At 40.2% G+C, this 20,336-nt stretch overlaps 1 protein-coding gene across 2 annotated transcripts in view; it reads right to left on the minus strand.

Moving 5' to 3' along the window:
* Positions 1-1,850: 1,850 nt before the first annotated feature.
* Positions 1,851-20,336, minus strand: part of Top2 (DNA topoisomerase 2) — a 56,096-nt gene continuing 37,610 nt past the window's right edge. Inside the window, exons 20-30 of one of the 2 annotated variants that reach the window (XM_080273407.1) lie at positions 19,958-20,182; positions 19,519-19,602; positions 16,943-16,960; positions 14,728-14,847; positions 11,328-11,495; positions 8,976-9,099; positions 6,362-6,494; positions 6,087-6,199; positions 5,645-5,719; positions 4,334-4,569; positions 1,851-3,324 (exon numbers count right to left, since the gene is read on the minus strand). In XM_080273407.1, coding sequence (XP_080129533.1) covers positions 3,214-3,324; positions 4,334-4,569; positions 5,645-5,719; positions 6,087-6,199; positions 6,362-6,494; positions 8,976-9,099; positions 11,328-11,495; positions 14,728-14,847; positions 16,943-16,960; positions 19,519-19,602; positions 19,958-20,182 — 1,407 coding nt within the window. In that variant the 3' untranslated portion in view covers positions 1,851-3,213. The remainder of the gene's footprint in view (positions 3,325-4,333; positions 4,570-5,644; positions 5,720-6,086; positions 6,200-6,361; positions 6,495-8,975; positions 9,100-11,327; positions 11,496-14,727; positions 14,848-16,942; positions 16,961-19,518; positions 19,603-19,957; positions 20,183-20,336) is intronic. The other variant, XM_080273408.1, reaches the window with a different exon arrangement.

The following is a 20,336-nucleotide window of genomic DNA, read 5'->3' on the forward strand; positions in this document are numbered from 1 at the left end:
GATGATGTTCAGCTCTGAAGAAACCATGAAGTCTTCCTATCCTTGGCCGGCCACTGCAAGACACCACGAACCCCTGAATTACCTCTCCCTGTGCTGTCCCTTCCACGCCCCAACAGTCTCCTCTCCCCTACACCTGGAAAAAGAGAGATCCTGCTGGCGCAACTGTATGACCTTGCCGTCTTTCTCGGGTCCTTTATAACCTCCGTGTCCACTTTGGGAACAATCCACACTAACGTCTGTCCCCTAGCTCCTTGGTGAGAACTAGATGTCTGGTTTCCCCTTTTGGAATGAGTCACAGTTTCTCACTTTTGGCCTTTGTTTTTGGAATATACTCAACATCCTACAGCACAAAGTTAATGTAAATTCACCACCTGGATCTCCCCCCCCCCCTTCTTTTCCTGTGAAGAGACTTGGTAGCTAACTTCCTAGTCCACCTGGAGTAGAGAGAGGTCCCTTCATGTCCTCAAATTATGACCCCATCGCTCGAACTGACCACTCATTATGTCCTACACGTCTTTGGCTTAATGCTGCCAGTGCTGTAACTAGAGTTTAAGGATAGCAATAAAGTTGTTTCATCGCCCCTCTGATTTTGTGTTTTCGCCTTGTACCATTAGTGTATCATACTCGTAAGTGTGTACTGTGTCCCTTTCCGTACAGAAGCCAGAGACACAAGGTAATCTCTTCGTTTCAGTATTCTGCCCACTGTATTTGCTACCACCTGTAATTAATTTTTATTTCAGTAGCTATTTCTATTGCTGATTCTTTTCCTTTAATTTCTCGTTATATCTTCGTATGCTTCACATGTAAATAAATGATGTTCTATTGTCGGCGGCCACCTTGCGACTGTCCTGCCCTCTACAGCCAAGCGCCAAAGTTTCAGCCTGTACCTTCCACGTGTGGACGTGCATTTCACTGCAATTTCGTTGCAACTTACCTGTTTCAAGATGGCAAGCAAGAGTGGTTCTTCGGAAGCAGTGGTAATGGGCGAGAGTAGCCTGGCACCTCTAAATCTTCACAGCCAAAGGAGAAAAGGGAATACAGGAAGGGGCAGAAATACACCAGTTATACCCTCGCTGACAAGGCAAAAATCCGTATTCTACACTACTGTATGACAATACAATGCAGAACTACAGTTACTTAACCATAATAATATTATAGTTCATAAAGTTTATAGGGGGTGTGGGCAAAAAATAATGATTTTACGTAGTGATGTTCGGAGGCCCCGGACCCAAACTACGGTATTTTTCTGATAAGAAGTTCAATTTAAATTTCGATGCAGTTTTTCAGTATGCATGTCCATCGAAATTCGAGATTTCACTAACTTTTACTCCTGAACACTTTGTGCTTGCTGCACTTCTGTACTTTTACTAATCAGTTTCATGTTTTAATTACCTTATAATATAAACAGCAAAGATGATGGTATACCATTTATACTAATATAACCAATTTCCAATGGCATGTTTGGCCGTGGAAATTTTTTGAGCCTTGGGAGCAATCACTCGTCACAGATAACAGGTTTTCAAACTGTCTTCAGGTTTTTTGTGGACTTTTGTTGGTTATGCACTGTTTTCTTGATGTCTAGCATTAATATAGATAATCCTATGTCTGTTCTGATCTATCAATAGGGCAGAATGACTGGAAAACAGTGCACAAATTAGGAGGGGTACTGTACGAACAGTACTGTGTAAGTCAGGCGTTTTTATTTTTATTTTTTTTTTTTGCATGGCTTTCTTGGTAATTAGCATCACTCTGGATATTCCTGTATGTTTTGATGTCTAAATATGACAGATTAACCAGAAAACAGTGTCAAAATTAGGAGGGGTACAGTACATATAGTAGTGTTTGGTAGGATGTTTTTTGTTTTTAATTTTTTATTTTTTTAATGGTTTTCTTGGTGTTTAGCATTAAATTTGGATATTCCTTTGTGTTTTGAAGTCTAAATATGCCTGAATGACTGTGAAACACTGCCAAATTAAGCATAGATACTGTACAAATATGTTAGGTATAGGCTGGAGGTTGGGTATAGGTAGGGTCTGGGTATGGTAGGGGAATAGTGTTCATTATCTGGATGTTGCCACTACTTGGACATGCCTTTGGCTCTATTATGTCCGGATAAATGAGGGATTACTGTACTTCTGAACTCACAAACTATGAATTAATTTCCATACTGAACTTCTTATTTCAAAACTACAGCATCATCAGTCAGAAATACTACACTCTAATATATCTATCTACTTTATTACAAAAAAATTTTCGGAGTAGAGAAATAAATAATGTCACATAAAACTGAATGCATAAATCTGCTAAAAATCATGTTCGACAAAATACATTAAAGTATATAAAACACAGAAGATAGAAAATGAAGACCTACACAACTCTTCACCAAAGCTATGCTAAAATGTAAGTTCTTGTGGCATCTTTCTGAATTGTCTAGACTGACTCCAGACTACCAGTACACATATATCAATGACATTATACTACGATACAAATCTTCATTCGAACTGCTATGGTTTCTTAAAAATATTAAATCTTATTGCAGCTTCTGCAAATTGTACAGTATTAAACTACATCACTGATTAGAAAAATACTAATGCATTGTTTATAAAATAAAGAAAATTAAAAATATTAACCCTTTGTACTTGCAAAAGTGCAATTACCTCAGAGAAACATATTCAAGTGTTAGGCCTCTTTTTTTTTTTCCTTCTTTTTCTGTCATTACAGGAAAACCTCAATAACCTGCACCCTCTGGAAAGGTTCCTGTTCATCCAGACATCACATGAGAGTCACAAGTGGCAACAACTTCAAGGCAAATATGAACAGGGGCTCACTTCAAGAACAAAAAGTGGTCCAAGTATTAGTATGTCACAGGGAGACGATTATTAAATGTTACGCCACACAAACGCACTCACCCAACAATAATGGACCCAGTGTGTACTTCAGGTATACAATAGTACTGATTCGGGGGAGAATATCTTTCATCTGAACTTCATGGTAATCTGAACAAACCTAAAACCCCATTAGCACAAATTAATGAGGCTGCACTGCAATTACCCTAAAAAATCCTCAACTGCAAAAATAATAATTGTCAACATAAATACAGATGTCAGCTTTAGACTGATCGACCTACTGTGCGAAAATTTACTGATCGACTCATTTTGGGATGAATATTTATGGGTTGGTCATACTCAAGAGACCAACTTCTAGTGTGCAAGTCTAGTAGTCATCATCAAAGTCATCACTGTCACTTTGCGCTGGGAGGGTGAATTTTGCCGCTCTTCTCTGACTCTTTTGCTTTTTCTCACCAAAGTCCATATCACCCATATCCTGAAAGAAGAAAGAGTACTTTTTTAAACATGGAAACTTATAGCTGGGAAGGTGGATGCAAGAAACACTGAGACAGGCAGATAAACAGACAGGAAAACATATTGGGGGCATCAATGGAAGAACTCCAACGTCTTCTTCTGAAAGTTCATTTATTGTGGCTGTTGAAAGTAAGAATGTGGTGAAAGTTTTTGTATTTGTGGTAGGTGGGGGCGCTCACCATCCACTCACTCGATGTATTGCTGCTCTCGGGTGTCTACCCTTTCCTCTCCTCCCTTCTTTCCTTCATTCTTTCCTCATCCTTCTGCCTACAGATGACTTTACACTCCCTCTTCTGTCCTCTTTTCCTTCATTCTTTCCTCTTCCTTCTGCCTGTGGGTGACTACACTGAGTGACAAGCCAAATGGTTTCCTGTACACCAGGAAACCATTTACTATGCTGGGTGGTAACCATATAACCAAATTCTGGTGCCTCGTTCAGTGAATACTGTAATTACCGTGATCCAATCGGACTGAGCCGGTAAAGGTTCATATCCAAGGGGTGGTTGGGGTATATTGCTCATGTAATGCCACTCGGATGAGTGAGGCTGGTCGCTCTCATCTTATAATTATGTCAGGACCAACTTGCCTAGCCCCGGGCTCCTAAGCTCCTCATGGGGAGATGTAGGATTGGATGATGATGACGGTTTTGGCATATCAGATAGAGCCAGGATTCCGGGGACTTGAATGATGAGTACATGGAAGCGTGGCCCATTGGACTGGGCAAATTTGGGTTGTCAGAACATTGTTACTCCTCACCCTGCCCTAAGGTGAGAAAGGAAGTCCAGATGATGATGATGAAAGTATGTCTCAGTAAGATTACTCAAGCTCATCTAGACTTCTTTCCTCCTAATTCACTTTTAAACAAACATTTCTCAAGCTAATTCCTCATCTGTTTTGTCATGCATTCCCTTCTTGGACAGTAAGACATTGCAACTTGGACTACAAATTTTGTCACACCTAAGTAAACTCACAATTTTGCCATAATCCTCAGAATCTGAGTCAGAACCCTTCTTCTTCTTCTTAGTGGGCTTGGCTGTGGCTTTTTTCTTGGGCCCTGGTTTCTTCTTAGGTTTGGGTTCATCATCTGAATCACTGACAGCAATAACAACACTGGCTTTAGGTTTGGGGCCTGTCTTCTTCTTTGGCTTGGGTATGTCTTCATCACTACTATCTGCTTCCACGACCCTCTTCTTCGGCTTGGCCTTGGCTGTTATGTGAGATTATTGCAAGCTGTATTAATATCTGCAGGCTTATTTTGGCTTCAGTGCTGTGAAATGTTCAAACTGAAGAATTATACCTACATCTGGAAAAGTTGTTGACACAACTTTACTAAATGTGGGTACAATTCTTAAATTCTAACCACAACTTGAAAGCCAAGATGACAATTATGCTATATGTGTTAGTCAGTGCAGACTAATTTAAAATAAACTCACTACCACAACTAATCTGATTCCTATTTACTTCAGATGTCTCTAGCCAATGATGCAGAAGCTTGATAAGTCAGAGTAAGTTGTGCTGAACATGTCAAAACTGAATAATTCAGCAAATTCAAGTGACAAACACACAAAATGATTAATCAATATTATGTACCTGACATATGAAAATGTAGGCCTTTGAGGTGGAACAGAGAAGTTTGAAGGATTCAGTGGTAAGTCCACGGAAGGAAATATAATCAATTAGAGGTTCCCTGCAACTTCTATACACTCAAACCTCGATTTAAGGGACCCCCATTTAAGGGATTTCAGATTTAAGGGACTCCATATTCTACCTGACAAACTGACAAGACCATTCAAAAATGATACGTAATGTCTAAGTTATACACATTAACATGTTTCTTTATACAGTACCTGTAAAATAATATTCATAATCATATAAATAAGATAAGTGAAACAATCATTGCATTTCATAATAAGATTGTCTTTGTATGTGGTAAAACAATGGACATTTTCAAGTAAGGGACAAGTTGATTCCCCATTTAGTCCCTTAAATCGAGGTTTGAGTGTACTGTAATTTACTTTCCTGTTTCTGGATCCCACCCATCCAATTTAATATGAGGAAATAGCTGAATGACATTGGCTATCTAAATAGTGTTTCATCATTATCTACAACTTTAAAAAGTGGAAGTCAACAACATTAATGAGCATTATGTGTTAGATGTAGCTTATGCAATGTTCGTGATCTGAAGTTGGGTAAATTAAGACTATGAAGATCCAGTTTATCAGATGGACCCAAGTTTGTACATGAACTACTGATTATGCATAACTACCAAATCATATACGTACTGGTGGGTTCAAGCTTGGGAGATGTGGGTGATCCAGACATCATGGAATCAAAGAGGTCAGAAGCTGATGGTTTATCTGCAATAAAATACATACAACTACTTAATACACTACGTTCATTTTAACTACGCATAAAATTACCTTACCTCTACCTTGAATTCTGAGTTGTAGAAAGAGATTAACACAAAGTATGAAAGGTGTCACAAAAAAGTGCTATGAAAACAATGTTGTGGTAGTACAGTCTTACTCTACTGTTGTGCTATGAGATACAAGCTGCAAAGGGACAAAAATCTGGACCAAGTCAGTCAACAAATTGTTGTCTAGTTCTGCCAACAATGGTCCATATCATACACATCTTTCTGTTCTACCAACCCAGGCCAAACAACAAACTTTCCATCTATATAGGCCTGGGGGGCACTGACGAAGATTACCATGCTGAACCTACCTGAGGCTTTAGGTGGGGGTGGAGCTGGTGCTGTGGCTGCTCTTTTCTTTGGTGGCTTGGCTTCAAATTCCGAGTCTGTGTCACTTACTGCAATAACATCATCATCATTGTCTCTGTTGAGGAATATGCTAAAATTAGTATGGCATGAGAAGATAAGATAATACTACCCATACTACTATTGCCAATTCAATATACTAGTATTACCTTGGCCCTTCAGTACAAATACAAGGCATCTTTTAAAATACAAAGAAAACAAAGTGGGTGTAGATACTAACTCTATAGATTCATCCATCAAGCTCTGACTGACCACCGGATCTGCCTCCTCCACCCCAACATTGTCATGTAGGGAGCCATCACTATCGCTATTCTGTTCTTCGTCATCACTGAAGTTGAACTTAATTTTGGCCGCTGAAAAAAAAAAAAAAAAATTACAATCTAACGATATATAAGAAGCGTAATAAATATTTATTTTCAAAACTACTACTTTACCCAGTCTGCCTGGCCATGCAGATCCACTGACCACTGGCAAGCAGTCACCTTCCTACATCAGAAAGGACCTCAAAATGAATAGCAGCTACAAGCTTGATAACTAATCATACAATCATCAATCTCAGGCAGGAAACTCAGCTGAAATCTCACTATATGCCATATCTGAGATTTATTACTTTCTCAAAAGTTTTTCAGGTAGAGGCCATATTCTACATAACACAAGGTCTCATCCTTTGCAATTTCTTTAGCATATTACCGTACTATTTTGACATTCTACTGTATACAGGTCATCCCCATTTTACAAAAGGTCGTCTTACGAATTTTTTACGTTTCGAAGGTATAATTAATTATGAATTAAGATCTTTTCCCGGGATAGTGATACAGTGAGCTGAGTCCCAGCCTGCCCGGGCAGTCATTGGCGTAAACAATCGATGCTCTACAGTGTTCTGTGTTTTTTTGGATATCCCCCTGTATCTACACTGTGTTTTGTGCATCCATCATGTCCATAAAATGCCCATCTGCCTCTCCAGCAACAAGTGAGAAGAGGAGGAAGGCAATTACTCTCGAGATGAAACTCAGTTGCCCAGCATGGATGTGGCATGCCTGTAGGTTCAGGGACGATTCTCTGTCAGGAAGAATCCCCATCATTTATTTGCATATCAATTTACTTCGCAAGTATACTAGTTCTGAGGTTATATGAGTTATGAAAGTCATGATGCTTTATTGGTTTTACAATGAATGTAAAATGTGACACCATATGAGAAGTAGACTGTAGCACCGGTCGAGCAGGGCAGTACTCCCAAGGTGGATGGAAAGCTGATGACAGGGAGCTGGAGCTCCCATTTCATCAGCCCTCAGGACTAGTTCCAGACTATCCCCCTTTGCTGAACTTTTTCAGTCTCAGTAACACAGAGAGTAGGCCAGCATACTCTCCAATACATGTTTCTCTAACTAGCTACACCAAACTACATGCACAGTACGCACTACACACCTTTTTCCAAAATTCAATAAAATAAAAAATCATGGCTACACAACACTCAGCCTTGGAGTCCGGAGGGGGGGGGAGGGGGGCATCCTGTTGATATTTGGCACGGTGGAGTGTTAAATATATAAACTAATACATCAAAACACGCATATCTCATGCTGGATAATGGAAGCACAACACATTTGAGATGTTGGAGATCGCCACCATATCCATACTGTTGGTTTGTATTCAGCCATAAATCCATTCTGGCCAACACCACAGCGGTATTCATTCCTCAAGATAATAAATGCCCCTACCTTCCGCTCCCCTCCCGATAACGACTTGAGCTGCCTGGAACCACTGTCCGCCTCACTTCTTCATTTCTGCAACATTCGTGGCCTTACCTCTAATTTTTGCTCTGTTGAGCACCACCTCTCCTCTAAAACTCACCTTTTTCTAACTGAGACTCAGCTGTCTGAGGCAACTGACAGCAAACCCTTCTCTGTATCCTCCTACTTTCTCCATACTCATTTCAAAGCCAAAGGTGGCTGTTGTGTATATATCCGCAACGACTTATCTTGCTCTCGTGTTCTTGAACTTGATTCATCTGAATTCTCTACACTTTGGCTTTGGCTTTCCTGTCATTCTCTGACTAAATATATCTGCGCTGTTTACTTAACCCCTAATTCTACTATCAAAACTTCTTTGACTATCTTACTTCTACGATGGAATACATTCTATGCAATTCTCCTTTCTCTGAAATCTTCATTCCAGGAGCTTTCAATGTTCACCACCACCTTTGGCTCTCCTCTTCTTTCACTGACCCACCTGGTGAACAAGCCTACATCTTTTCTATCCTCAATGACCTAGAGCAGCTTGTACAGCACCCTACCTGTATCCCTGACTGCCTTGGAGAGAGCTCCAACATACTTGACCTCTTCCTTACAACTAATCCTTCTGCTTACACTGTTAATCTTTTCTCTCCGTTGAGTTCCTCCAATCACAACCTTATCAACTTAACTTGTCGATTGGAGCGCCTTAATTACCCCCTAAACCACCAGGCGCCATAATTTGGTTATATGGTTCCCATCCAGCATAGTAAATGGTTTGCTGGTGTACATGAAACCATTTGGCTTGTCACTCAATGAGGAGCCACCCATATCCAGAAGGAAGGGGAAAGAAAGACACAAGAGGAAGAAAGGAACGTAGGAAAGGGCTGTCATCCGAGAGCAGCACTAAATTGAGTGAGTGGATGGTGGGCGCCCCCACCTACCAATAATGCTTGATTAATGATTTTATTAGTAGCTATGTAAGGAGACTCATTCCCACCATATAACTAAAGACCACTGAACATCATACAACCACAAACTAGTACAGTATTCAGGTTATGGGAGTGACCCAGCTCTGTCAGGTGAAACAAACCAACTATATCATACCAGCACTCCTCTGACTGACTGGTCTGACTCTGGGCGTGACCTCCTCTGCATCACTGTCGAGGTTGTCGTCCTCATCACTGTCTGTCTCCCACTCATTCTTGCCCTTCTTCTTCTTGGGGGAAAGCTGAGAAATAAATACAAGGGCTGTTTCCTTAAAAATGAGATTGCAAAAGTTATGGACATGCCACTAGTTTTTTTTTCATGCCACTAGTTTTTTTTTTTTATAACTTCTGAAGCATGTGATGAGGGCAGAACACATCCCACTCTACTGTAACATCAACCAATTACAATTTTCCATAAACCATCAGAATTAGGGAACTGCTAGCACTTTCATCTCCTTCACAATACTGTAACATCAAACAATTACAGTTTTCCATAAACCATCAAAATCAAATAACTGCCCACATCTTCATCTCCTTCACAACAATGTGGCAAAATATATTCAACATTTTTTTTTTTTCAATATCGACTCAATAAAACCAACATTCCCTCCAATCAAACCAAGGAAAATCCTGTAAAGTGTCTTACCCCACCCACTGAAACATCCATCCATTCATCATCCAATCCTATGTTTCCCCATGAGAAGCATAGAAAGCTGGGGCTAGGCAAGTACATCCTACCATTTAAGATGAGAGTGGCCAGCCTCACTCATCCCTGAGTGGCATAACATGAGCAATAAACCCCAGCCACCCCTTTGGTATAAACCCACTGAAACACCTTTCAGATTAGAATTATACCCATCTAATATGAATATGAGGGATGCAGTCAGTGTAGAATGGGGCTGAACTCGGAGATGTACCGATGTATCAGTATCGGTGGTTCTGGTTCATTTTTAGCTATCGGTATCAGAATCAGTATCGGCTGATTTTCTGTCAATACCTTCATTCTTTCCTCTTCCTTCTGCCTGTGGGTGACTCTACACTGAGTGACAAGCCAAATGGTTTCCTGTACACCAGGAAACCATTTACTACGCTGGGTGGTAACCCTATAACCAAATTTTGGTGCCTGGTGGTTTAGTGGGTAATCAATGCGCTCCAATCGGATTGAGACGGTGAAGGTTTATATTCAAGGGGTGGTTGGGGTTGATTGCTTATGTAATGCCACTCAGGGATGAGTGAGGCTGGACACTCTCATCTTAAATGTGGGACCAACTGCTTAGCCCCGGGTTCCTACGCTCCTCATGGGGCAATGCAGGATTGGATGATGGATGGATGGATGGACTACCAATACTTAAAACGAATTTAATGCGTAGTATATCACTCACTGAAAGTTATTTTGTTAAACAGAATTTGGATGTATGAAAAATAAATTATTGGTACATCCAGTTATTTAGTATCATATTATTCTGAGTATATGGTGCATAGTTATACAGTACATTCTTTGGTAATGAGCCACATCTGCCACCATGGACATGTACAAGACAGGTTGGTAGCCTCACATCAGCGGCACAGGGCCCTGCAACAGCCCTGAGACAGCTGGCACCACCCTCCCTCAATGGTATCGGTATCGGTCCGATTTTGTGGTATCGGTTTTGGTCAAATTTTGGTAACGGTACATCTCTAGATGAACTGGGGTATTTCTTACTCCCTTCAGTGAAAGCCTTCTTAGTGAAATTGTCCACAATGAGGTATGCTTGTACTACATTCAACAATTGTGTCCTATATTACCCACTTTGGAATGCTGGGGGGCCCAAAGTTAAACTACAAGTCCAGAACAAGCAAGTTGCAAAATAAGGTACTCTCCTGGCAACACCTTACTTGACGGTAAAATTTCAAACCTATGAGGTTTGAAATACCGCATTTGGTAATATTTTCTCCAACTAAGCTTTCTGCCTTCAACCATGTAAAATCATCATCACCCAAGAGCAGGGTGAGGAGTAGCAATGTCCAGACAGCACAAACTTGGCCAATCCAAATAAGCCACACTTCCATTCACTCATCATTAAAGCCCCCAGATTCCGGCTCTACCGGATATGCCAAAAACATTCACCACATTCTGCAGCTTCACACAAACGTATCCAATTGAGTCAATGTAAAATATGGCAATAAAATAAATATGTTGTAGCACGTATACATTACAGGAGCCAGCCTGCACACATGACAAAGGCAGACAGCTCTACTAAGCATGTTCAAGCTGTGTTTTGATATGTCCTGAAAGGTAACCAATCTGTATGGCCATGGAACATCTCATACTGTCACTGGGGAAGCGAACTAGCCTAATACTTTACAAACTGATACATTTATGGAATCTGTCTGGAGTGTAGGGTGAAATATGCATGTCGATGTACTGAAATGCTAAAACCAGTTTTTGTTTTCCCTCAAAATAAGAAAACCTCCTGTCAAAATACCATACCTTTTTGAAGTTGAGTTTGCTCTGTTTGAGTCCATCGCCTTTCTTAGCTTTGGCCTTCTTTGCTATCAACTCTGGAGACGTGCCGAGCCGAGATGCAAGAGACTTCCCAGTGTTGGCAGCAACCAGGTCATCAAGTTCATCATTCTCAAGTGCAACCTCCTTCTTACCCTGTGAAAACAAGAAATGAAGAGAATAAGCAACTGCACTACCACAGATCACCAACACCCTTAACCCTATCAAGTTTCTGGGCCAGGCAGATTATGTCTCTATTAGAGTCACCCACTTTCAAGCTGACCAACATCTTCGAGGTGTGATATTTTTCTTTGATCGCTCTGTGTAAATACATTTTTCATGGTAGAATGTTGGTTTTGGTGTCAGTTTAAAGCTGAATAGCTGTATTTTTTTGTAGTATGTTCAAAAAAGGAAAACAAAGAAAACAGAAAGCCAAAATGACGAGCAGAAGTTAGGCAAAAACCAAAAATTTTATACCTTGCTGTAGAAAAATATTTGGTGAAAAAAAAAAAATATATATATATATATATATATATATATATATATATATCTGATTTAAACCATGCAAAACTATAATAAATTACCTTTCCAATGATATGTAAAGATTATGGTAATTCCTGCATTTCAATCTGCAGTAAAGCAAAAGGAAAGAGATACACTTTTTTTTTTTTTTTAACCCGCCGCATGCCGGCTATTTTTAGCCCTCTGGGTCACCCCAGTGCCGGCCATTTTCGACCTTTTCTTTTTTCTTTTTTTTTTTTTTTTTTGGCCTAAATTGATAGATTTTGATGTGGAAACAACGAATTTCGTCATTAAAATGTTCACCGAGGCTTGGAAATGAGTTTTATTGAGTCCTGCATACTCGTGTACAGGTATAGCCGCTCTCTCACGCTCACCACGTACGTGACAGAAAGCCATTTTCTGTGTAAGGTATACTCAGGTATTTATGCTGGGAAGGTATAGCAATGTTCAGTACACTTTTCTGATCACTTAGTACTTCAGCATCTATCACAATTTGCATGTCTTTCTCACTGTGAATGCATTATCTTACACTTACTTGAAGATAGGTACAACCTGACTTCATTACGTACAGTCCTGGCACTTACAAGAAGGTATTTACAACTTTACTTCGCTATATAGTCCTTACACTTACAAGAAAATATTTACAACTTACACTTACATGAAAGTACAGTATTTACAAAATGCCTTCACTATGTACAGCACTGGGTGAGGCACATAGGCAGAGGCAGAACGAGCGTGAGGGGGGAAGCGAGTGAGTGTATGGCCTTGACAGCCTGGGGGATGATAGAGGAACAGTTACCTTACATGCCTGCCAATTTTAACCCCCGAATCTTGAAAAATGCGGTCACAGTAAAGTTTTTTATTTTAGACCATTTTAAAATGGCACTGGCACTGGCCCCAGCATTATGCCCGACCGTTTTAAAATGGCACTGGCACGCGGCAGGTTAAGTCTCAGCAGCATATTCGGTTTACAATCTTTTTCTCTGATCGGTCAGTGTAAACACACTTTTTATGATCGGATGCTGGTTGTGGTGTTATTTTGAAGCTGAGTAGTTGTACCTTTTCATAGTACTGTATGTACAAAAAGACAAAACAAGGAGAATAAAAAGTCAAAATGACAAGTTGAAGCTACGCGAAAACCCAAAACTTTATACCTTGCCACAAGGAAAATATATACCTGTATATATACACTCAACGCCCTGCTATCGCGCCTAATTGGTCACAGCAAACGCGCGTGATAGATGAATACGCGATAGCTGAACTGAACAATCAATGGGAAAATTTCTAATTGTTTTTTTGGTGGCCCATTTTTCTAACTTTTAACCGCTTTATGCCTGCGATTTCCTGCCAATCTCTCCTCCAACATGAAATAAAGCATTATTATATTAGTAATAACAGTAAAATGAATAAATAAACAACATAAAAGGCCATCAAACTTTAAAGCTTGGGTAGTTTGATGGGTTCCGAGGCTTGGGAGTGGCTTAATTGCCGCCAGATCTCTTTAGCTGCCTCCATGATTCTTAGTGTCCACAGCTAAAGGGGGTATCACATGGTACATCGTATCAGGAACAGCCGAGGATGATTTAAGCGGAACAAAACTTGCACACTATCACACACGTTCTTCATACTGTTGCCAGAGCCCGTCTCAGTTGTAAACATGTGATTACTTTATCGACATCACAGTTTTCTCAGCATAGGAAATATCAAGTCTTTATAAGGGTTTCAAAACGATTGATATTTACTCTAAAATACAGTATTAATAAGTATTCAGTGTTAGGCTAAATTTCAATGCTGTAGGACGATATATTCTTTCGAGTCGAGTGGGATTTGTTCACACTGTTTTGCCCGTCATATCCTCAGCAGGAATCCGTTCAGATGCATTCCAAATGCCCGTGGTATCGTCGGCAATTTTACCATGTTACCGTTCCGATTAACCATCGTATCCTTGGCAAACCTCGTATGAAGTGCCGTGTGAATAAGTTTCGCTTAGCCTGTCTTCAAACTCGACGCGTGATAGCATGTATGGTTGTGCATTTGATGTGTGCGCGATAGCAGAAAAACGCAATACCTGAATGCACAATAGCAGGGGATTGAGTGTATATATATATATATATATCCATCCATCCATCATCCAATCCTACGTTGCCCCATGATATATATATATATATATATATATACATTACAACACCAATACCCTAAAATAACTGACCAACTTTACATAGGGAGGAGAGGTCCTCAGAAAGGAGACATAACAATGGTGGGGAGAGCTTAAGAGAGGAGATATAACAAAAGTGGGGAAGTCTTCAGAGAGGAGACATAACAAAAATGTAGAGATCTTCAAAAAGGAGACATAATTCTGCTTGAAACACAAGCACTGGTAATAAGATTATCACATCCCTTAAATACATGGGAAGATTTCCAGCCATAAAATCATGCTCCCTTGACTTGTCAACAGCCTGATAATCATATTCTGTACTAAAGACATCAATATCTCTACTCTGCAACTACCAGTCCTTCCATGACAGACTCTCATTCATAGATCTGATAATACACCAGAAAATGTGTTAGCTAATCACAATTAGGCCTACAAATACTATCTTCATGTTTAATTTTTTATAGGAAATAACCTTTATATTTCACAGCATATGACAACTTTTATTTAAAGAAAATAACATACCAGTAATTAATTACTACACAATGACATTTCTTATAAATGCTATAAGCAAACTAAATGTCTCACCTCACTAAACAACAAATATTCACTCATATTCTCATATTTTCCACTGTCACTAATTTGAATGTCAAGCATCATAATACTTTACCCTACTTCTGCATATGGTGGCCTCACTGAACAAGACCTACTCACTCTCTTGCCCTTTTCTTTTGCTGCTGCTGCCTTCTCAGCCTTCTTCTTCATCTCAGGGTCAATTTGTGGCACAATCCTCTCTCCAAAGGCTGAGGGTTTGGTGTCTGCAGCTGCCAACATCTGCAAGGTTTGGGATAACACATTCAGTACAATGGTGATATAATGGTATCTGCAAAACCCATACTGCTCCCTTGAAGTGTTGGGGGCCTGAGTTTGTCAGCCACAGGTTCTTGTTACTGCTGGAGCATTCATTCAGCATTCAAGCCTCACAGCAAAGGACCTGAAACTACAGCTAACAATGTCCACGAACTCCTTCAGTACAGGTATGTTTCATTTTTTCTTGATACTTAAAAAAAAAATAATAATAAATCCTTCATAATAATGGCTCTATTATATTTTTTATATATTTTTTTGTCTACTGGTGCTGATAACTTTGCCAGATTAATCTGTCACAATCCCCTCCATTACAACAGAACAAAACCATGATGATGATGGTAAAAAAAAAATAAATAAATAAATAATAAAAAAAAAGTCAGAGAAGTTACACATCCATTCAGTCATCATTAAGGCCTTAAAAAATAAATAAATAAATAAGCCGCAACTCTAAGTCTTAGCCCACCATTGTATTCACAAGGCGACCTACTAAGTCAAATTCATGGGGTCAAAGTTACCACTGCTCACTTCTTGAAAAACAAAATTTTTCATATCCATCAAAGCTAAAAAACATACCGGTAAAACTTTATCTCATCACCAGACATCTACAGTCACTATGTACCATCACCTGTTGAATACCTGCATTCATAAAGGTGACTGCAACAATATGCTCTAATACCTTTCTCATTACTACTCACATGCTGAAGATAAAATTACTTAAATCTCTAAACTTCACCCAGAATAACCACAGCAATCCATTCCACAAATATATTTCAGTGACTGATAAGTGTGTACTAGTCTGCTCAGAATGAGATTTTGTAACAAAATAATAACTAAGCCACAAGATTCTAATCTTGAGTTTGAATGACAAAGTGCAACACAATACAAGACACATTTTATGTTCTGCCAGATAAATAAAATAAAAATAAGCATTCACCACTGAAAGGTAACTAAAAGCCGTATTAAGTACAATGGTCTAACATGACACAAACTGCAAATTAATTATTACAATTACAAAAATTACAACAGAAAACAATATCACACACATATCCAACTTCTCAGTAACACTAAATTATCATTACACAAGCTAGAGTACTACAGTACAGCAAATCAAGAAGTATTGTAACTTCTTTATACTGCTACAGCAGCTAACATAACAAAAGATGTGATTATATACAATAACATTCTACATGGCAAAACTTCTGGTGATATTTGTGAAGTTTTATATGCTTGTAATCACTTAAAGCTATAACACTCAAATATCTTACAACTGGTAGGTACTACTCTTCAAACAATTGTCTTTGGGCTCTCGCTGTCGCCAAAGCCTATTCACTAATATATTCTGATACCTACTTTACATTAACTGTAAGCTATAGACTTCCTTCCTTTGCTATGGTACCCCTGATAACTGAGTGGAGATGCAAATGGGGCATCCATCCAGGAACCAAACCCCTATACTATTCCTAGCTCCTCACTGTGGTGAGGCTCTGTCAGACAAGGGAACATCAGTTCACTTCACAGGATGGCTGTCCAGGGGGTGTTTGCTTCTTGTGGTTGATGCATCTACTCAGCCAGACAAACTAGGGCTGATCAACAACCCTAGGACAGGTCTACTCATTCAGACAGACTGGGGCTGAGCACCAATAAAAATGACTCTATGTTTTGAGGCTACAAACTTAGGAATAATAAACCAAGGGATAACTAATTTCACAGCTCTGAGTAAAAGTTTGCTGACAATCCTCAGACAGTACTGCTTTCTGCCTAACATGTTTTCTTATTCATCCCAAAACAACAAAGTAACCTTCCTTCTCATAATCTTTTGCTGTGCTTCACATTCCTATCACATGACAAACATTCATGCAATACCTTCCACTGTCAGTCGGCAGGTTGGCAAACTTCTGGACATGGCTGTATATCAATCATTATCCTACACCCTATTGCCCAGTAAATGGAGTGGATCATCCAACAAAATCACTCCATTGGATCATCCAACAAAATCACAATCCACACAATGCATGCAAAGAACACATTATCCAGCATGCTTTAAACTTTGGTGTCTTACCGATTCTCCACCCCCTCTCTTATGTGGCAACAGAAAGAGAAGAAATATTAGCACACATCATCATTATCATCATCATCATCATCCTGACCTTTTCCCACATAAGTATGAGCCATATAAAAAATAAGAATTTACTAAGTTCCATTACAACAGTCCAAAACTCCAGTACTGTTCCTGTCATCTCAATCCGTCACATTCATTGCTGTACTTGCAGCTCTGTCTAATTATGGCTATGCTGGTTACAGTCAAGGACACTGCTTCTCTTTTATAATTAAAGCATGTCTTTCTCTTATCTCCTTGATGCAATGTCTCAGAGAATTAATTATGTCATGGGAACAGACCAAGTCTCTCGGTTTAGGATTATTAACCAGTAGAGGAAAGCAAGATAAGGTGAAATATTTGGTCAACTTTTGTCGCAGAATGTACAGTCATGGACAAAGAAACCTGGACAATCAGGGGCTGAGCTGATAGTTTCTTTTTCCTTTTCGATTTTTCCACTAAATCTTCGTCCATATGAACCGTACCCTCCCATCCCCTTCTTTCCCTCACCTCCTCTCCATCCTAGCCATATGACCCGGGAAGGCTGGTCATTCCCAGGGGACAAGTGGACACTCCTCACCTCTCTCTCTCTCTCTCAATCCGAGCTATATATATATATATATAGGTGTGTGTGTGTGTGTGTGCAATTATTATCATAACTATTTCATGACACTGGCATGCTCTGAATCGGAAAGTAAAGATGAGGAGAAATATAGTGGAGTCTCCCCCTTCTCCCTCCCTCATCTACTCTCTCTCTCTCTATCTAAACCCTTGCTTCCATCCTTTCTTCTCCCCCTCCTCTCCCCCATATCTACCATCTCTCTGTCTCTGTCTTATATATATATATCTATCTATCTATTGCCAGACGCCTCAATCCCATTTGGGGTGGCCACAAACAAATCCCCTCCTAGTCACCCTGTCCCCCGCCATTTCACTGCCCTGCTCCCAACTCACACCCCCCTCTCTCATATACCTCTCCACCCCATCCCTCCATCACATCCTCGGCCTCCCCCTCCCTCTTCCCCCCTCCGCCTCACTCACATACACTCTCTTCGTCAGTCTTTCACCCTCCATCCTCTCCACATGGCCAAACCACCTCAGTGTGTTCATCATAACACTCCCTATCACATCCACATCTACACCACAACGCTCCTTTATATCCCCATTCGTCAACCTGTCTCTCCATGTGACTCCACAGGCTCCTCTTAAATAACTCATTTCCACTGCTCTCACTCTTGACTTGTGTCCTTCCAACAACATCCAAGCTTCACTTCCATTTGTTAGAGTTGGTATCACAATACTGTCATGTAGTAACTTTTTCATTTCCATGCTCACTTCCCTGTTTCTTATCACTGCTTTCAAAGAACCAGCAAACTTTCTTCCCTGCTGTACCCTTTCAAGCACTTCACCCTCCATCCTTACTCATCACACTACCCAAGTACTTAAACATACTCACATTTACCAATTCCTCACCATCTAACCTCGCTGCACATTCACCGACTTCACCTCTCTCAAAGACCATCACTTTACTCTTCCCTACATTCACCTTTAGATTCCGTTTCTTACACACTCTCCCAAACTCATCCACCAAGCCTTGCAGCTCCCCTTCGTCTTCACTCAACAACACAGTATCATCTGCAAACAACAGTACAGGGAGTTTCCAAACACTATCCTCTCTCACCAGGGCCACTCCAGCATCCACTACCCTACTTTGTACCTCTTTTATTACCCCATCCATATACAGATTGAACAACAATGGAGACATGACACATCCCTGTTTCAACCCAACTTTCAAAGAGAAAAATTCACTTAGTTCACCATTCACACGCACTGCAGCCTTCGCACCATCGTACATACTCTTCACAGCATTCAACAACTTCCCATCTACTCCATATATTCTTAACACTTTCCACAATCCTTGTCTATCCACCCTGTCATATGCTTTCTCCAAATCCATGAAAGCCGCATACAACTTCTTTCCCTTCTCTAGAAACTTTTCCACTAAAGATCTAAGAATGAATATCTGATCTACACAACCTCTTCCCTTCCTAAAGTCTCCCTGTTCTTCTCCAACTAATTTCTCTGTTCTTTCTCTAACTCTGTCAATAACTATCCTACCATACACTTTTCCTATTATACTAAGAAGACAAATGCCTCTATGATTACCACACACTTCTTTTTCCCCTTTTCCTTTGTACAAGGGAATAATTATACCTGACTTCCAATCCTCCGGGTTGAGAAGATTAGGAGAAATACATTGAGGTGGTTTGGACATGTGAAGAGAATGGAGAATGAAAGATTGACTAAGAGGGTGTATGTAGGTGAGATGGAGGGAGGGGTAGACCGAGGATGAGGTGGAGGGATGGAGTAGAGAGGTATATGAGGGAGGGGGGGGGCGGTGAGTTAGGGGGAGGGTAGTCAAATGGTGGGTGACAGAGCGACTTGGAGGAGTTTTGTCTGCGGCCACCCTTTGCGGGATTAGGGCGTCGGGCTATAGATAGATAGATAGAAGTTAAATTCAACAGTGTACAGCTACTAACCTTCTTTGGTCCCTTTTTCCCTCCCTGTGATTTCACAGTAGTAGTAGTTTCATTCTCTTGCTCTTCCTTCTCAACAGCATCCAACTGGGGAAAAACATATTATATAGTATTAAATACCAGAATGAACAATTACCTGCTACTTATTTAACACAGAGAATAATGGGTGAAGCAGATACACAACTCAAAAGTGCAATAAACTGACTCATGATGGGAAAGGAAGCAGTAGATGGTGTAACACCAGAAAAACTCGCATATGTCAAGTTGCCTGGGAGGCAGGGGGTGTCTAAAAAGGTCAGAGGGTGGATATTGTAACAATAAACACAACAACGAGTAGCAAAGACAAATGAAACCATTATAGGCATACAGGAATCTGCTTGCTGCATACACCAGATTTGATACAAAAATATTTATGTGCATACTCAACACAAAATCATCTAACCTCCTTGATGAAAGCATCCAGATCACCAATCCAGATATCCTCAGGTGCCTTTGCCTTAAGCTGGTTGAGTTCCTGTTGCTTCTGGTCCCGCTGCTTGAGAATTTCGTCTTTCTTTTCCTTGGTGAGGCACCACAACTTCATGCCCAACAGATAGTCATAGTCTGGGCCCTTTTCACCTCCCTCCTCCTCTTCCTCTTCATCAGATGCATCACCATGCTCCTCTTCCTGAATAAATAAATAAGTAAATAATAAAATACACTAATAATAATAATACAATAATCCCTCCATTATCTGACATAATAGAGCCAAAGGCATGTCGGGAAAGTGGTCCTGTGCGGAAAGTGGGCCCCTGGATCCTGGACTGGTACTTAACCCCTCT

Source organism: Coenobita brevimanus, chromosome 54, assembly GCF_032717465.1.
Source record: "Coenobita brevimanus isolate Jiangsu-jjx chromosome 54, ASM3271746v2, whole genome shotgun sequence".
In the NCBI taxonomy this organism is placed as follows: domain Eukaryota; kingdom Metazoa; phylum Arthropoda; class Malacostraca; order Decapoda; family Coenobitidae; genus Coenobita; species Coenobita brevimanus.